We start from the raw sequence: 17,003 nt of genomic DNA, 5'->3' as shown, positions 1-17,003 counted from the left end.
CCAACGGGAACCAAATACCATATATATATATATATAATATATAACGTCCAACGGGAACCAAATACCATATATATATACCATAACAAAAATAAAAACATGAAAAAGAATTAGAAAAAGAAGAAAAAAAACACTCCAGGTCAAATACCTTACGTATTTAGCCAATATATAATAAATTTATGGGAAAAATAAAAACACTTTCAGATACCAAAAAAATAAAAGAAGAAAAAAATACACTCTAGGCTAAATACCGTAAGTATATAGCCAATAAATAAGACTTTATCTACAAGAAAAAAAATCGAATGCCAAAAAAAAAAAAAAAAAAAAAAAAAAAGGAAATGAGTATGCCTTGGGCCCACCGCATGCATACACAATAAGTAAACAAAAAGAAAAAGAAGAAAAAAGGAAATACACCCTGAACCCACCGTATGCATACACAATAAATGAATAAAAAAAAAAAGATATACACCCTAGGCCTACCTTATGTATACACAATACAACTAATGTAAAAATAATAATAATAAAAAAGATACATTAAAAAAATGGAAAAGAGCATGGGAAACATAGCCCATGATTAGCCTATATGAGAGATAGTCTCATTTTATCAGGAAGGACAGTAATGCAAAAGCACATCACAATAAAATATTAAAAAGCAAAAATTCTCCAAGATTTCTTATGAAATGACTAATATATCCTCATTTTTGACAGTTTTGCCCAAAAGTGATTTTTCCAAATAGATTTTTTTTAAATTAAATTATTTCTAAATATAAAAAGAGAATAATTTTTTTAAAACAGATTAAAAAGGAAAGAAGGATAATTTTTTTGGGACAGAAAGAATAATAAAAGAATTAAAATTCAGACGGAACCATATAATGAAAAGAGGGAATTAATTCCTGGCAGTGCTAGTGTTTTCTTGAGATATACATCCATTGCTAGGTAGTACTAGCACGATATTCCAGTAATTAGCTTGCGAGAGTTACAAGGTGTCAAGGCAAAGAATAAAATATAGTACTGATGTTTGGTTTTGTCAGCTTGTGGCCAGTAGTCAAAATGTTTTCAATATTGAATAGGCAGCACGGGGGGTTAATTAATTTCATTTTCCTTTTATCTTTAGGAGCATGATTACTATTCCATTCGTTTCAATTTATATGATATAGTTTGACTGAACATGAAGTTTAAGAAATAAAAAAAGACTTTTAAATCTTATGATCTAAAATAAATCAAAAATATTTATGTAGTTATAGATCATCTCGTTAAGCATAAAAGGTAAAGTTTAAAGTTAAATTATTATCAAATAAGGAAATGTATCATTCTTTTTGAGATAAATTAAAAAGAAAAATATATCACATAAATTGAACCAGAGAAAATAATTGTTACATCGAAAATATTAAACGCGGAGCATGCAAAAACCCAACAACACATTCCTCTCCGTGTGCTTATAAACAGTCATGGCAGTTTAAAGAAACACAAGCCAGCGCCACTGTTTAAGTTTTGCATTAATTCCAAAAACGAACGGTCTTTTGGAGTAATATATAATTATTCATATAAGTTTGATGTGGTAATTTAGAAAAAAAATAGTAAAGATTTTATTATATATGGGATAATATAATTTTTTTTTTATATATTATCAAATTATCTATTACAAGATAACTACAAGTAATCATCTATAAAATGTGTGATTAATTACTCGGAAAAAAATAAGACATGATGCATATTAAAACACATCAAAATATCTTTTTTTTGGTATCCCACATAATCATCGTCTGTCACACTCGATGCGAGTGATACGGCACTTCAAAAAATGCTACTTCCTCTGTCCAAGATAAGTATCACCTTAACACAAATTACGCATATTAAAAAACCAATACATACAATGCGAAATTTACTAGACTATCCTTACTCATTAGATTTTTTTATTTTTAGAATTGAACAATATTAAAGAGGACTACTTGTTTAATGCTAAGGTTATAGTTATAAATACTTGTCAATTTTTATCTTGAATCCCTAAGATGACACTTATTTTGGGACAAACTGTTTTTGCTAAAATAACACTTATTTTGAGACAAACTTTTTTTTGCTAAGATGACACTTATTTTGGGACGAAAAAAGTATTAGATATAGAAAAAACGATTTATACTGTTAGTACATATAAATCAAATGCATAGTTTATTAAATAACTTAACCAAATATTTAAATTACATAGGTAATACTTTTAAAATATTTTACTCCTTCAATATATATAAAACATAAACTCTTAGAAAATGATGAAAAGGACATGTTTTGAAGGGAGCATGGGGTGTATAGGATCACGCGCAGAGGACGCACGCGGACTGACTCAAACCTACCCATTAACCTCGATCAAACTTTGTTTCTCGACTTGGTTTCGATAACACCTTCATTTTCACATTTATTAATGGTTATTTGATCATGTAATGTATGGTGGATAATTATTAGTAATTGTTTGCTTCTATTTGTGTTTATCAAGAACTAATTCGACATGCTTCCAACGACCATGATCCAGTTCACTCTTTTCTCGATGATTTTGTCTTTCACTCTCTTTGGATCTCCCATTCTATCGTCGTTCTCTTCATTTGTTTATGATGGACACCGAGTACATATATTGATAGCTCCTTAAATTTGTCAGTAAATTTTATTTAGACATTTTAAATATGATATGTTTTGATTAAGCACATAAATATATAATAAAGTGTTCATATTAGACATTTCTAACTCAAAAATTTGAAAAATGTTTTGTGTGTGTCTCAAGTGACCATTACATAGATAAGTTAACTGCTTAAAATATGCATACCACATCTCCTCTAATTAAACGCATTAACCTCACGTAAAACCGCATGTATGTTTCAATTGATGCTGATGTGTATAATTAAAGGACGAACATGTTTTTATGTGATTAACTAATTATCTATGTAACAGATTGTGAATACGCGCAGAAACTTTTTCAAAATATGAGCCTGAATGTCTAATAGAACACTTTATCAGCTATTCAAGTGCGCTCAATTGACACAAGTTATGATTGAGTGTGTAAATGAAATTTACTGACAAATTTAAGATTCTCATAGTATATTTGGCCTTAATAATATCAAGAATTAATTCGAGATGCTTCCGAGATGATCCTTTCTCGATATTTTTGTCTTTCACTATCTTTGGATCTCCATGTCATTCTCTTCATTTTTTAATTATATATAGTCAGCCTAGAAATGTGTACATCTGATGCATGTATTAAAAATGATTTTGTCTTCCAGGGTAAACAGCTTGGTTAATTAACCAGCGGATGTCCAAATTCAGCCAATGCTTTTCATATAATGTGGCTAGTTGGCTAGGGCATGAGCTACTATTTGGTCCACATTCCATGGTTTTGTTCTTTGCTAGGAATTATTGGGGTGGGGAGGTGAATAATTATGATTTCCTTAAGAGTTACACGCATGCCACTCTTTTTTGTCTTTGTCACGTTTTATCATTTTCATGACAAATTTATTGCTAATTAACTCCACCGCCGTCTCTTAAATATGACTATATCAAAGTCCTAAATCAGTGTTGTAATTGGCTTCTCGGTTGAAATGTTTTCTATTATCTGATATACATGACATGACCACCAGCTTGGCAACAGTGAACTTATGACTGCCAAGAAGTGTTATTATTATGACTGTCTCTTTCTTTGTAGAGGTTATCGAGTGGTCTAGAGACTCGATTTACAAGTAGAGTAAAACTTAGGCAATCTAAAGTCTCATTTGATTAGGTTTAATGGAGATTTGAATCTGAATAACTTAGATCATTAGGTGTATTTGCTTACATTAAAATTTAAGTACTTATTTGACCTGAATAGGTCTTTATCATTAAAATCTTAAACAAAGTCTTAATATCAATTAGAAGTATTTTGTATGGACAATTTCCACCACCACTCTATCCATTATCACCTGCCACCACCACTTCTGCCCATCACAACAACCACCACCATTGTCAACCACCACTACTGTCACCAACCACCAACCACCTCTGCCATTACAACGGTTACCGGCAACCACTACTGCTGCCAACCAATACTTTCAATAGCTACCACACCCTACCACCCCCATCATTGTAATTATATCAACTGCTACCACCACCACAATCACTGCCGCCGCTGCCGCTATCAGTTACTAGTGCCATTGTGGCCGATTGCTACTACCAAACACCTCCACCATCACAACTAGCACCGCCGCCACACCAAACACATCATATCAACCACCATCATCAACATCGCTAAATTATTCAGTGTTCAGATCTAGCTAAAGAAAACATATTCTTAATCATTCAGATGTGCATTCAGATCCATACGTCTTAGTCTTGATGAAAACAATGACGCCTAACTAGAATTTTACTTTATTTAATGGTTATACTATCGTAAAAACATTTTTGTTTTTGTTTTCCATTGATGTTCGGTATCTGCATTGGTGCTCAACTAAATCCGAATTCACACTGGAAAATTCGATATTGGAGGTTAAAGTTCTCTCTAACGTAAAATAACAAAGATGAATGCATATCTAGAACTCAAACGTGAGACAAAAACTTACTCATACTCTATGTTTACACAAAATCACAGTATTAATTTATTGAGAATGTGTATTAGTGTCATTTAATAGTAACAATATATATAATACATGTTATGCTTTCCTTAAGTTGTGTAAACACGTACCATACATTAAGCCTATCAATTGGGCCGGGTCGGCCTGGGACCGGCCTACCTAACCCGACCCATAACCGGCTCAGCCCCCCAACCCGGTAAGAGGGTGGTGGGCTGGGCTACTAAAAAAAATTAGGGGGCTGGGCTGGACATGCCATTTAGCCCGGTAGCCCGGCCCACTAACAGCCTGGGTTCTGGCCCACCGGGGGCCCGACCCAGCCCACTTCGAATTAATTTTTTTATTTAAGTGTTATATTTGTGTATATCTTGAATATGTTGTTGGAATGAAAATTCCCAACGGCTATTTAAGTGCTAAAAAGTATAAAATGTTGAGAATGTGATACAAGACTACATAAGTAATTTAAAATAAAACTTCAAACTTAAATTGATAACATTGCAAATTCAAAACATGCAAACTTGAACGGTTAACTTATTACAAATAAAATGTTCAAAACGCTAGCATCGATGGAGAAATTTAAAGAAGAGATAAACTTCAAAGTTCAATTTTGTGCCTTTTGCCCAAGTGCCTACGTAACGGACCGATACCCCCAAAAACCAGTTCGAACTTACGGAGATATATTTGACTACAATGTTGACATTTAACATGTTTCTCGTCTACTCGCTCAAAATGCAGCCACACCGGACTTGAAATTGATCTTCGGACTAGAGGAGGAGGTGGAGGATTATCATTATCCATTAAATTTAAATTTTGAAATTTAAAATTTGAACTTGGAAGTTGGAAGAGAGAGAGAGAGATTTAGATGGGTAGGAAATTTAGGGAAAGAGGAGAGTAGGGAATTGTGAGACAATATGGAGAAGAATGAATGGTATTTATAGATTGAAAATAGGGCCAAAGTATAATTTAAGGAACTTGATAGTTAAAATAAAGTTGACAACAACTAAATTTTAAAGTATCGAACTTAATAAATTTTAGTATTAGAATTTATTTTAAAAATAATTAAAATCCGGCCCGGCCCATTTAGCCCACTATGTACCCCTACCCGGATAGAGGCCTGGGCCGGACACCCCTTTCCCTCCTCCAACCTGGCCCACTAACTATGGCCCGGCTCGGCCCCATGTGACCCGCATTTATATGGTCCGGCCCGGCCCACTTGACAGGCTTACCATACATGGGTAATTTTATGACGTTTGTCATATTATCGATTTTGCTATTACTCAACGTAATATTTCTTTTATGCGGCTCAAGTTTATTAATATGGATGAACGTAGAGCTGTCAAAACGGGCTGACCCAACCCAACCCAACCCAACCCTAACGGGCTAGGGAGTTAAATGGGTTAGGACGGGCTAGCCCTTTTTATTGAAGGGCCTTCAAACTGGCAGCCCAACCCAGCCCTAAGCGGGCCACGGGTTAGGACGGGTTGGCCCTTCAATAGAAATTGAAAGTAAACTGAGACATCAAAAACGAAAAAAAAAAGTCACAACCTGTCTTCATTTGCAGCCACAGTACAAATTGCATAAAAAATGATCAATTCAAAACTGCTACCATCTTACGTGATTACCAAGCAGTAAGCAAGATAGCCACTGGAAAATCACCAACCATTATAGGTCTTCAGTTTAATAACAAGTGTATTATATAAGATAATAGTAATTAACATCAAGCAAAAGAATGAGCAGAAACATAGTAACTAACTGGTCAACATTTAGCAAGCCAAACTTCTACAGTTTGATAATCCAAAAAACATACAAATCTTGCACTAGAGTTCTGCCCAGTCACAAAAATAAAATCCTGACGAGTTAAAATTAAAAAACTAGTCAATTAAAGCTTAACAACTTCATTTCAACTTGCAGCTGTAACATATCCAGAAGGACCAGAACCATCGAGCACATTTGAATCAACATGAGGTATCGTTTCCTTAACAGCTTCATCTTCATCTATATTTTACATCACATACAAAATATTAATTAGTTAACCATTAACAAATAGATTAAGAAAAACAATAGTAATTTAACCAAAGAAAACATTACCAGCATTAGGCCAAGTAAATCCATGCAACCAATTTCTTGTAGTAACAAGAGTTTGGACATTCTCATGATGGATACAACTTCTGTACTTGGTAACAACACGACCACCAATACTAAACGCTGATTCTGATGCTACAGTAGTAATTGGAACACTGAGTACATCACGTGCCATCACTGAAAGGTCGGGATATTTCCTTTCATTTTCCTTCCAATACTTAATAACATCCATCCCATGAAACTTCTCATAATCCAGCTTCTGTTCCTCCAAATAAAGGTCCAATTCTGACTTTCCAGCATTGCAAAAAGATTCACTCTCGAACATTTTAAATTCCTATTAATTTATAATATGAAATGCAGATTATAAAAATAAAAAGAAGAGGAAGAAATAGGAAATATAATTGCTTGATTAAAAAGTATCACTTACACCAAAATGAATAAGAGAATTCATCAAGAATAAAGTAAAAATTACTTACATCAAATAATCTGGATTCCTTTTGTTTGGATCGGCTTCTTTCTTGAGTTGGTTTACACAAAATAGTAGAAGTAGTTGCTCCAATTTGACTATTTGCATAATATTCATAGAGCTTGTACAATTTTTTTTTTCATAGTTTCAACCTTCTCTTGTGCAGAAGCATCATCTACCTTAGAGTAGCAATACCTTAAAAGTTGCAACTTGAAGCGAGGATCAAGGATTGCTCCAAAGGCAAGCACTACACTATATTTACTCCAATATTTATCAAACTTCTTGGACATTCTTGAAGCCATTTCCTTAATAACTCCATCTGGATTCTGTGCCTTCTCCATCAGCATGCATTCAATTTTCCAAACTTGCATAAAGTACAAGTTGGAGGTCGGATAACTTGAACCAGAAATCAAGTTGGTTATTTCATGAAAAGGTTCCAAGAATTCACATATTTTTTCTGCCCTTCTCCAATGATCAGATGTAGGACAATGAGAGTAATTTCTATCAACCAACTGTAGACTGGAAAAAGATTTTTCATACTGTAGTGCACTCTCAAGCATCAAGTATGTTGAGTTCCATCTGGTAGCCACGTCTAAACGTAAACCCAAATTTGTATTAATTCCCACTTGCTTAACACATTGCTCAAACTTTCTCATTCTAGCATCTGATCCTTTGACGTACTTCACACTTTCTCTAACTCTAAACAAAGCATCATTAGCTGCTTTCAAACCCTCTTGAACAATTAAATTCAGAATTTGGGCAGAACAACGCACATGAAAGTACTCACCATCACATAATAAACTCTGTTGCAAACTAAGATGCCCTTTTAAAATATTTTGCATGCTATCATTATTAGTCGCATTATCCAAAGTGATAGAGAACACCTTCTTATCAATGTCCCACTCTTTCAAACAATCATATATAGTTGCAGCCAATTCTACTCCCGTGTGAGGAGGAATCATACGACAAAAATTCAAAATCTTACTAACTAACTTCCAATTGTCATCAACATATGAAGCAGTTAAACAAAGATACCCCTCAGAAGTACCTGCTGTCCAGCAATCAGAAGTTAAGCAAACTCGATTCGGAATCTTAGCTAAGACTTGTCTTAACTTTTCCTTCTCTTTGAAATACACTTTTTGGACATCCACAACAGAAGTGTTCCTAGATGGCATTATTAATTCTGGACTTGCATAATTTGCCCAAGCTCTAATTCCATCATATTCAACAAAAGAATACGGCAAATCATGCTTAATGATAGCTTCAGCAAACATTTCACGTGAAACCAATTGGTCTATTTTTCTAGACTGTATTTTACCTTGTTTATCCATAAACATTTGACCCAAACTGTGGTATTTCAGTTTTTTACATCTAATTAAATGACGTTTTAAATGTGATGTTCCATAGTTCTTACCTTTGGGTCCTGGAGTAGAACCAACCCGATATGGATCTTTACAACCTCTACATATTGCCCTTTCCACTCCATCTTTATCTCTACCAGTCTTCTTGAAATAAATCCAAACATTCGATTTTAACTGCCTCGGTTTTTTCTGTTCAAGTTCTTCATCTTCAGGTTCATTCACCTCTAAACTAGCTTCAGGTGTACTATGTTCATCATCCTCCAATGATTTCACCTCTAAACTAGCTTTAGGTGTACTATGATCATCTTCCTCCATGGATGTTCCTATAATAAGATAAAAAAGAAGATTGTTAAATAATATAAATTCATTATTCATTCTCAAACAGGGTTGTAGACTTGTAGTAACAATAAACATCCAAGACATATTAACAGTAAGAAAACCCAATATTTGGCTTCAATTCTTTACTAAAAAAAATACAAAGCAGGACAAAATTGAACCCACAATGGAAGTTCTCGTTGATATTATCAAGATTTGGAGAGTATCTACAGTAGTTTGTGGAATTTTGATAATTTTGCTTTATAGAAAAAAGGTACTTTATAATTTTACATATGCTCCAACCAACATCTAATCAAACACAATGCAAGTTCTCGTTGATAATTTTGCTTTATAGAAAAAGGTACTTTATATTTTACACATGCTCCAACCAACATCTAATCAAACAAGACTTTTAACTTAATAGCAGACATAGCTGCACAAAAGGGTCTCATTATGTAGAAGAAACTGAAAAGAAGATGTTGATAACGAAAACCCCAAATCGATTATAAAAAATCAAATCAATTTACAAAGTCAAAAATAACACTCTTTATGTATGGAGAAGAGAAATTACTTACCAGGTTTTGACTTATTGTGCTTCTTCTTCACTCGACTCAGTGGAACTGTGGAAGGCTAAAGAAACTAAGAAAGCTGCGCAGAAGAAAAGAAAGTGATGTTAAGAAAAGTAGAAAACCCTAGTGTCTTTTTTAGGCTTATGTTTATGTATTATGTATTAGTACCTATTTTTCTTCCTTTATGTTTTCTTGTTTAGTTATTTTAGAATTTTAAATTAATAATTAATTAATTAATTTTGGGCCTCACGGGCTGGCCTCGGCCCAACCTCTGAGGCTGAAGGGTCAAGTGAGGCTGGGCTTTTGAGCCTCACTTCTAAATGGGCTGCAAAATGCCTAGCCCAACCCCACTTAATTAAAGGGTTGGGTTGGGCCGGCCTCACGGGCCAAGCCCAATTTGACAGCTCTAGATGAACGTATTCTGATTATTTCTTAAAATTATGGGGTTCAATTACCATTAGGTCAACTTTAAAGAGTTATATATGTCATTTTGGTTTGTCAAGTCTAATGTGACGAGCACATCTATCGGGCTGTGGTTTCTTTTCTTTTTCTTTTTCTGTTTCCTTTCTAGCTAAGTGAACCAAAGGCTATATCATTCGGTGCATTCCACTTCAATGAGTACAATTTAATTTACCATCAAGGATTGTAATGTTAAGAATAGAATCCCACCACTTTTAATCAGAAATTACGACTAAACAAAGTCCCCAAAATAGACACCAAACACTAAGCCTGACAACCGGTCCGGTTTTACCGGTTCAAACCGGTAACCGGACTGGTAAAACCGGAACCGAAATCGGAATCGGTGGAACCGGTTTATCGGTTACGGTTAACTGTTTATAACCTACCGGCCCGGTTTTGATTTTTTGGGACCGGAACCGGACCGGTTAAACCGGTCAAAATATTTTTTTTTAAAATGTAGCCGTTGCAGAAATGGGCTGGACCGTTGGCCAACGGTCCATTTGCAAAAATGGCCGTTGACAACGGTTCCAAACTCCCCTTTTGGCCTCCCAAACTTTTTTTTTAACACTTTAACCCATCCCCCACCCCTATATAAACCCCTCTCCATTTCCATTTTAATCCATACCAATTCACTCTTCTCTTTCTCTTAATTTCTCTCAATTATAGTTTCTTTGCAACAATTAGCCACTTTAAATTTCTCTCAATTAAATATTATAAAGTTTTATTCTAGTTTCAATTATTAATTTTGCAATTATAATATTGTTGGTAGAGTTGGTGATTTTGCAACAATCCGAAGTAGTTTTGGTGGATTTGCAATTCTAGCCGCTTCACTTTGTTGGAAATTAGTCCGGCAATTTGGTACCTTTGTTCCAACTCTATCTTTATTTTTCGCTATTTAATTTACGCAATTTAATTCTAGCAATTTAATTTATTGCAATTTATTTTCTTGTGATTTATTTGAGTGTGATTTAAATTAATTCTATTTAATAATGGCGAAGAGATTTAGACGTGGTGCCGGTAGTAGTGGTATTGTTAGGTGTGGGTTTAATGAGGAAACATTTGTGAACGAAACACCTAATTTAGGTATTGATGTTGGTGAAAATAATCCACTTTTAGATCATGAGGCAATGCAACAACATTATACCGACACTTTTAATAAAATTGATGATGATGATGAAACACAAGCCCCCGAAAATCCCATAGGAGATACAGGTCTTGCACAATCACATACATAAGACAAATCGCCAAGAACTCGTAAGCCAACCACTGAAATCTGGGGATTTATGACTAAGAATAAGGAAAGACAAACAACTACATGCAATATATGTAGACAATAGTTTGTTTTTAAGCAACAAACTAGTAAGGATGGTGGAACGGGTACACTAACGAATCATATGAAAGGTAAACATAAGGATGTTTGGGGAGAGAAAACGGGTTCAAATCTGGGGGATATTCAAATGACAATAGATCCACGAACCGGTAAAAATTTTAAGTATGACAAGAAAAAAGAGTGTATAGAAATAGCTAAAATGGTTGCTTTTAATGCTCTACCATTTTCCTTTCCTTCGGTTTTGGGGTTTGCTACTTATATTCAACGTTGTTATAATCCGTTATTTGAGGGTATTCCTAGAAGTACTTGTAGAGCGGATGTTATAGATTTGTACAAAAAAATATAGATTTTATTTGCGTCATGTATTTAATTCTTTAAATTGTAATGTTTCTCTTACTGCCGATTTGGGTCTTAGTCTTAACAAGTTAGATTTTTTTGCTATTACATGTCATTGGGTTGATGATAATTGGGTGATGAAAAAAACAATTATAGCTTTTTTATATGATGAAGGGAAAGGTCGTCACGATGGAAAATTTTTAGCGGATTCAATGTCTACTATTATGAGATTTTTTAACATTTATAGAAAAACACTTTGTATTGCTTTACATAATGCTTCTAATAATACAAAGGCGATTGATCTTTTTAAAAAGGGAATTAAACCCTCCGCTAAAAAATATTTTTCATGTGAGATGTAGTTGTCACATTTTAAACTTGATTGTTAAAGATGGTCTTGAGTGTTTTGAAGATTCTATTCAAAAAGTTAGAAATGCGGTTGCGTTTCTTTTTTGTAATGCTAATAGGGCAAAACTGAGAGATTTTAAGAATTCTTGTGTGGAAAATGGCCTTAGACCTAGGAAAATTCAAGTAGAAGTTGACACTAGGTGGAACTATACTTACATTATATTACAACAAGCATATGATTATAGGATTCCCATACAACAAGTTCACAATCATTTTAATACGAATAGTGATGATTGGTTAAATATTACCGATTGGGAAGATGTTAAGGAGTGTGTTGAACTCTTACAAATTTTTTATAATGCAGCTCTTGCTTTTTCTAGACAATTCCATCCCACGGTAACCGAAATTTTAGCCTACTTAGTGGAAATAGCTAGAGTTTTACAAGAGTATAAAAATAAATCCGGTTATCAAGCGGTTATTTTTAATATGATAACAAAATTTAAGAAGTATTTTTTCCCATCCCAACTTTATTTATATTGGGTTCTCTTTTAAATTCTTGTTTAAAAATGTCTCATACTAGAGCATTGGTTAATCAAATTTATACCTTTTTAGAAATTGAAGAGGATCTTGAACCATCTTTAACTGACGCCGAGCTCGCGATTGATGCCGAGTTTAGAAAATTTTTTAGTCATTATTCTAATTTGGAAGAAAATGCTACACCCGTTGCTCCACGCCCTACTACTTCTCAAAGTAGAAAAAAGGGCTTGTCGGGTTTGTCGCATTTAAAAGTTTTACATTCACATCTAACTCCTTTTCATAATGCAAACTTTGATGAATATCACTTTTATTTGATGCAGTCAAATGTGGATATCAACCAACTAGATGATTTGGACGTCTTAGCATGGTGGAAGAAATATAAGGCGAGTTATCCGATACTTTCAAGAATGGCTCGAGATATCCTTATGGTTCAAATATAAACCGTGACTTCGGAGAGTGCATTTAGACAAGGAAGACAACAAATTGGAGACCATAAACACTCATTATCCGGATTTAGCTTGCAAGTACTAGTGTGCATTCGCGATTGGATTAGATCGGAGCAACGCAACCAAAACTTAGAAGCGGTGGAAGGCGAAGAGGAAGAGATTGAAGATTTGATAGTAAGTGGAGTAGACCAAATGAAAGACTTTGAAGATATCTCCATGACTGAATATGATATGGAGGATATTAGCCAAATGATTGACACTTTTTGATTTTATTATTCTATTATTTCTTTGCAACTCATGTATTATTTGCAAGTTAAAAAAAAACTATAACTTGCAAATAAATGTTATCCATGAATAAATAAAATATATGACTCATTGAGCTTTCTTCTATTTACTTTTTGATTTTATTATTCTATTATTTCTTTGCAACTCATGTATTATTTGCAAGTTAAAAAAAGCTACAACTTGCAAATAAATGTTATCCATGAATGAATAAAATATATGACTCATTGAGCTTTCTTCTATTTACTTGTATTCATATTTTTACTTATATTAAGTTAGGAATATACCTAAAATATACTTATAATATACATCTACTTAAATTAAAAACTAGAAAGTTATATACTTGAAAAATAACTAAAATATACTAAGAACATACTTATAATATAAATATACTTAATTTATAAAATAGGAATTTATAAACTTAGAAAAAACTTAAGTTATAAATAAATTAAGTTATAATACATATAACTTAAACATATATATATATATATATATATATATATATATATATATATATATATATATATATATAACTTATAACTAGTTATATATAGAGCCTGTTTGGATGGGCTTAAAATAAGCAGCTTATAAGTTGGTGTAGGCTAACTTATTTTTTTTGGCTTATAAGCTGTTTTCAACTTATAAATTGCTTTAGATAAGTTAGGTCAAACGGGCCCAATTATTTTTTTTAGGCTTATTTTATGCACAAAATGACTTTAAGCTGGCCAGCCAAACACTCAAAAAAACTGAAAACAGCTTATAAGCAACTTATAAGCCAATCCAAACAGGCTCATAGTATACATATAACTTAAACATATTATATATATATAAGTTATATAACCTAAGTATATTGATATATATATATATATAAGTATATTTTAGGTATATGTAGTATAACTTAAGCATATAACTTAATATATATATATATATATATACATATATACACGTATATGCTGTTAATCAGTAAATATATAAACTTTACTTATAAACTTATATAACATATGTAAATATACCTACAATATACTAATAAATACTATAATATATATATATATATATACTATACAAAAAAAAAAAGATTTTCTAACGTTTTGGACCGGTCCGATCCGGTTTCCAGTTTGAAACCGGTGGCCGATTCCGATTTTTAGACCGAAAACCGGCCGGTTATCGGTCCGGTCCGGTTTGAACCGGTTGCCAGGCATACCAAACACCGGTGGAAAAAAGAGAGAACAACCCAAAGTGATGTAATAAGAAAAGTACATGCCCCCAGCAGGCCCCAACAAGTAACATTCCTGTCAGTTAACAAATATTATAACATCCAGTATAAATATACGAAAAACATTTTTTTTCTTTTTCTTTTACACCAAATTGAGGTCAACAAATCAATAATACACAATTTGTTTAATCAACTAGACTAATTAGATTTGAAAACTGTACAAATCGTGGAAAATAATTAGGAATTAGCTCGGCATTATCAAATGCTGCAAGATACATAAATTAGGCATAGAAATTTAGCCAATTGTATATAGGCTTTGCTAAATGACTAGATAATCAATGTAATTAACCTAATCACGCATTGAATCGTATTAGCCCAGCTTTCATTTTTCTTAAGTACCTTGAAGGGTGGTTGAGATGTAACAATTCAATTGCAGGATGCACATTTCTAAAATAATGAATCTCTACTCATACCTGATCAAAATGAGCTGGCTAAAGTCATGGATTTAGGTCCTTACCCTATCAATTGGGACCCAATAAATACATTGCCCCTTTTATTTGCTCAATGCTTAAAAAATGGCCAATTTATCACCCTTCATTGTATGTTTAAAAATGCCTGCAATACCTAAAACCTAACGGTTCGACTAATTTTTAATTCACATTGAAAAAGCTTATTGAGGAAGGTAAAACGTTCTATATCATGATGTTCTTTCATTTCATGACTCAACCCTAAAAGCTTTGTAAGGTTAAAAGGAATCTCAACTATTTCACCATAGTTCAATTTTAAAAGTGATTGGTCAGATTAAATAAGGAATTGAAGGATGTCGGTATTCAAATTATTCGCAGGGCTACACGACAACTATTGAGTAAAATTACCTTTCAGAGAGAGCAAATCTCGTATCTATTTAGTTAAGGATGAAGACATGTCGGTCTTATAACTGCTAATTGGTTATTTTTTTCCCCGCTGTCATTGCGGGATATACGGAAAAAAAAAATACTCCCTCTGTCTCAATTTATGTGATAGACTTTTCTTTTATCTGTCAAAAAATAATGTTACATTTTTATATTTAGAAATCAATTAACTTAAAACATCCTGTTTCACCTTTAATGAAATGATTTACAGTCACATAAATATCTATCAATTGTTTTGGACCACATGTTTCAAAAGTCTTTTTTTTAAAAAAATATTCGTGTCTAGTCAAAGTATGAGCCCGTTTGGATTGGCTTATAAGTTGCTTATAAGTTGTTTTCAGCTTTTTTGAATGTTTGACTGGCCAGCTTAAAGTCATTTTGTGCTTAAAATAAGCTCAAAAAAATAATTGGGTCAATTTGACTTAGCTTATCTAAAAAAAAAAATAAGTTAGACTATCCCAACTTATTTTTTTTGATTTATAAGCTGTTTGCAGCTTATAGGCATAAGCTCATCCAAACAGGCTCTATATCACATAAATTAGAACGGAAGGAGTACATTTATAATTGCTTGAATGTAATATGACGCAGACCTCTCAAGCAAAGCTAGGTCCCCACTAATTACCAGATGTTGCTCCAACAAATTGGGACTCAGCGATAGGGAATTTTATTGGAACTTGTAATTTTGTGCAGAGAAAATGACAATTTAAAGAAGTTTCCATTACGCTTTCACTGAAGTTTCTGTAACCTTTGACTCGTATGGCTGTCCCTCTTAGGCCATAACTGGCAATGTGACAATTGTCCCAACAGCTAAAGTTCTCTAGCATTCAACCTTCATCCTGTCATTGTCAGAAGATCATGTGTACGCAATCATGTGTGTCCATTTTTAGATTAAAAACGTGAGTATTATTTCCTACTTTCTATTATTTAGGTGACATTCTTTTTGTATTTATAAATAATTTAGTTTTAAACTCAGTTTATACTTAACGACATAATTTATTTCAACGTAAATGTCATGATGATATGTTAAGATCACAAGTTCTTAAAGTCTTTTTTTTCTTAAATTTCGTATCTAATCAAAAACACCTATCCATAATTGAAACAATGAGAGCGTGAAAGGGATGTGCCTCCTCCCTATTCTCCCGTGTCTCCATAACTCCATTTTCGCAAATTCTTATCTGGATGGATGATGCATTAAGTTTCCCTTTTAATAGTAATGATTTAGATTTAGTTAATTAGAATAGGATCTTAATAATGATTAAGACAATAGATTTTCATATATATATATATATATATGTGCTCCTAATCATGATTTGAGTATCCCAAAAGTATTTATATGCATTCTAGGAAAATACTAAAAGTAGGGGTCAAGGTAATGGTGTCAAGTGGGTCGGGCCGGGCCATATAAATGGGGGTTACATAGGGCCGGGCTGGGCCATAGTTAGTGGGCCGGGTTGGAGGGGGAAAGGAGTGTCCGGCCCAGCCCCCTACCCGGGTAGGGGTACGTAGTGGGCTAAGTGGGCCGGGCCTTTTTTTTTAAGTTTTAATACAAAAATAGACATTTACATTTACTACTAATAATAAAATTAACATTTACAACTAATGATAAAATTGTTAAATTAAAAAAAGTTTTGTCGTCGTCAAATTCAAAAAGCTAGCCGTTGTAAATTTAAAAAACTAGTCATTGCTAATTTTATTTGAACCCCTAATTTTATGAATAACTGCATTTTGGTCATATTTTCAATCTATAAATACCCCTCCATTCTTCTTCATTTTC

General features: G+C 33.2%; 1 protein-coding gene across 1 annotated transcript; it reads right to left on the bottom strand.

The window, feature by feature from the left end:
* Nucleotides 1–7,238: 7,238 nt before the first annotated feature.
* On the bottom strand, nt 7,239–8,801 carry LOC132613233 (zinc finger BED domain-containing protein RICESLEEPER 2-like). The gene has a single exon (XM_060327270.1). It carries the CDS (start codon nt 8,799–8,801, stop codon nt 7,239–7,241), a length of 1,563 nt encoding a protein of 520 aa, XP_060183253.1.
* Nucleotides 8,802–17,003: the final 8,202 nt, after the last annotated feature.

This window comes from Lycium barbarum, chromosome 10 (genome assembly GCF_019175385.1).
Source record: "Lycium barbarum isolate Lr01 chromosome 10, ASM1917538v2, whole genome shotgun sequence".
Classification (NCBI taxonomy): Eukaryota; Viridiplantae; Streptophyta; class Magnoliopsida; order Solanales; family Solanaceae; genus Lycium; species Lycium barbarum.
Note: the sequence above shows the minus strand (reverse complement) of the source record. Positions and strands in the feature narration are given on the sequence as shown.

Coding starts and splice junctions, on each gene's coding strand:
- LOC132613233 (XM_060327270.1), bottom strand. CDS start 8,801: ATGGAGGAAGATGATCATAGTACACCTAAAGCTAGTTTAGAGGTGAAA.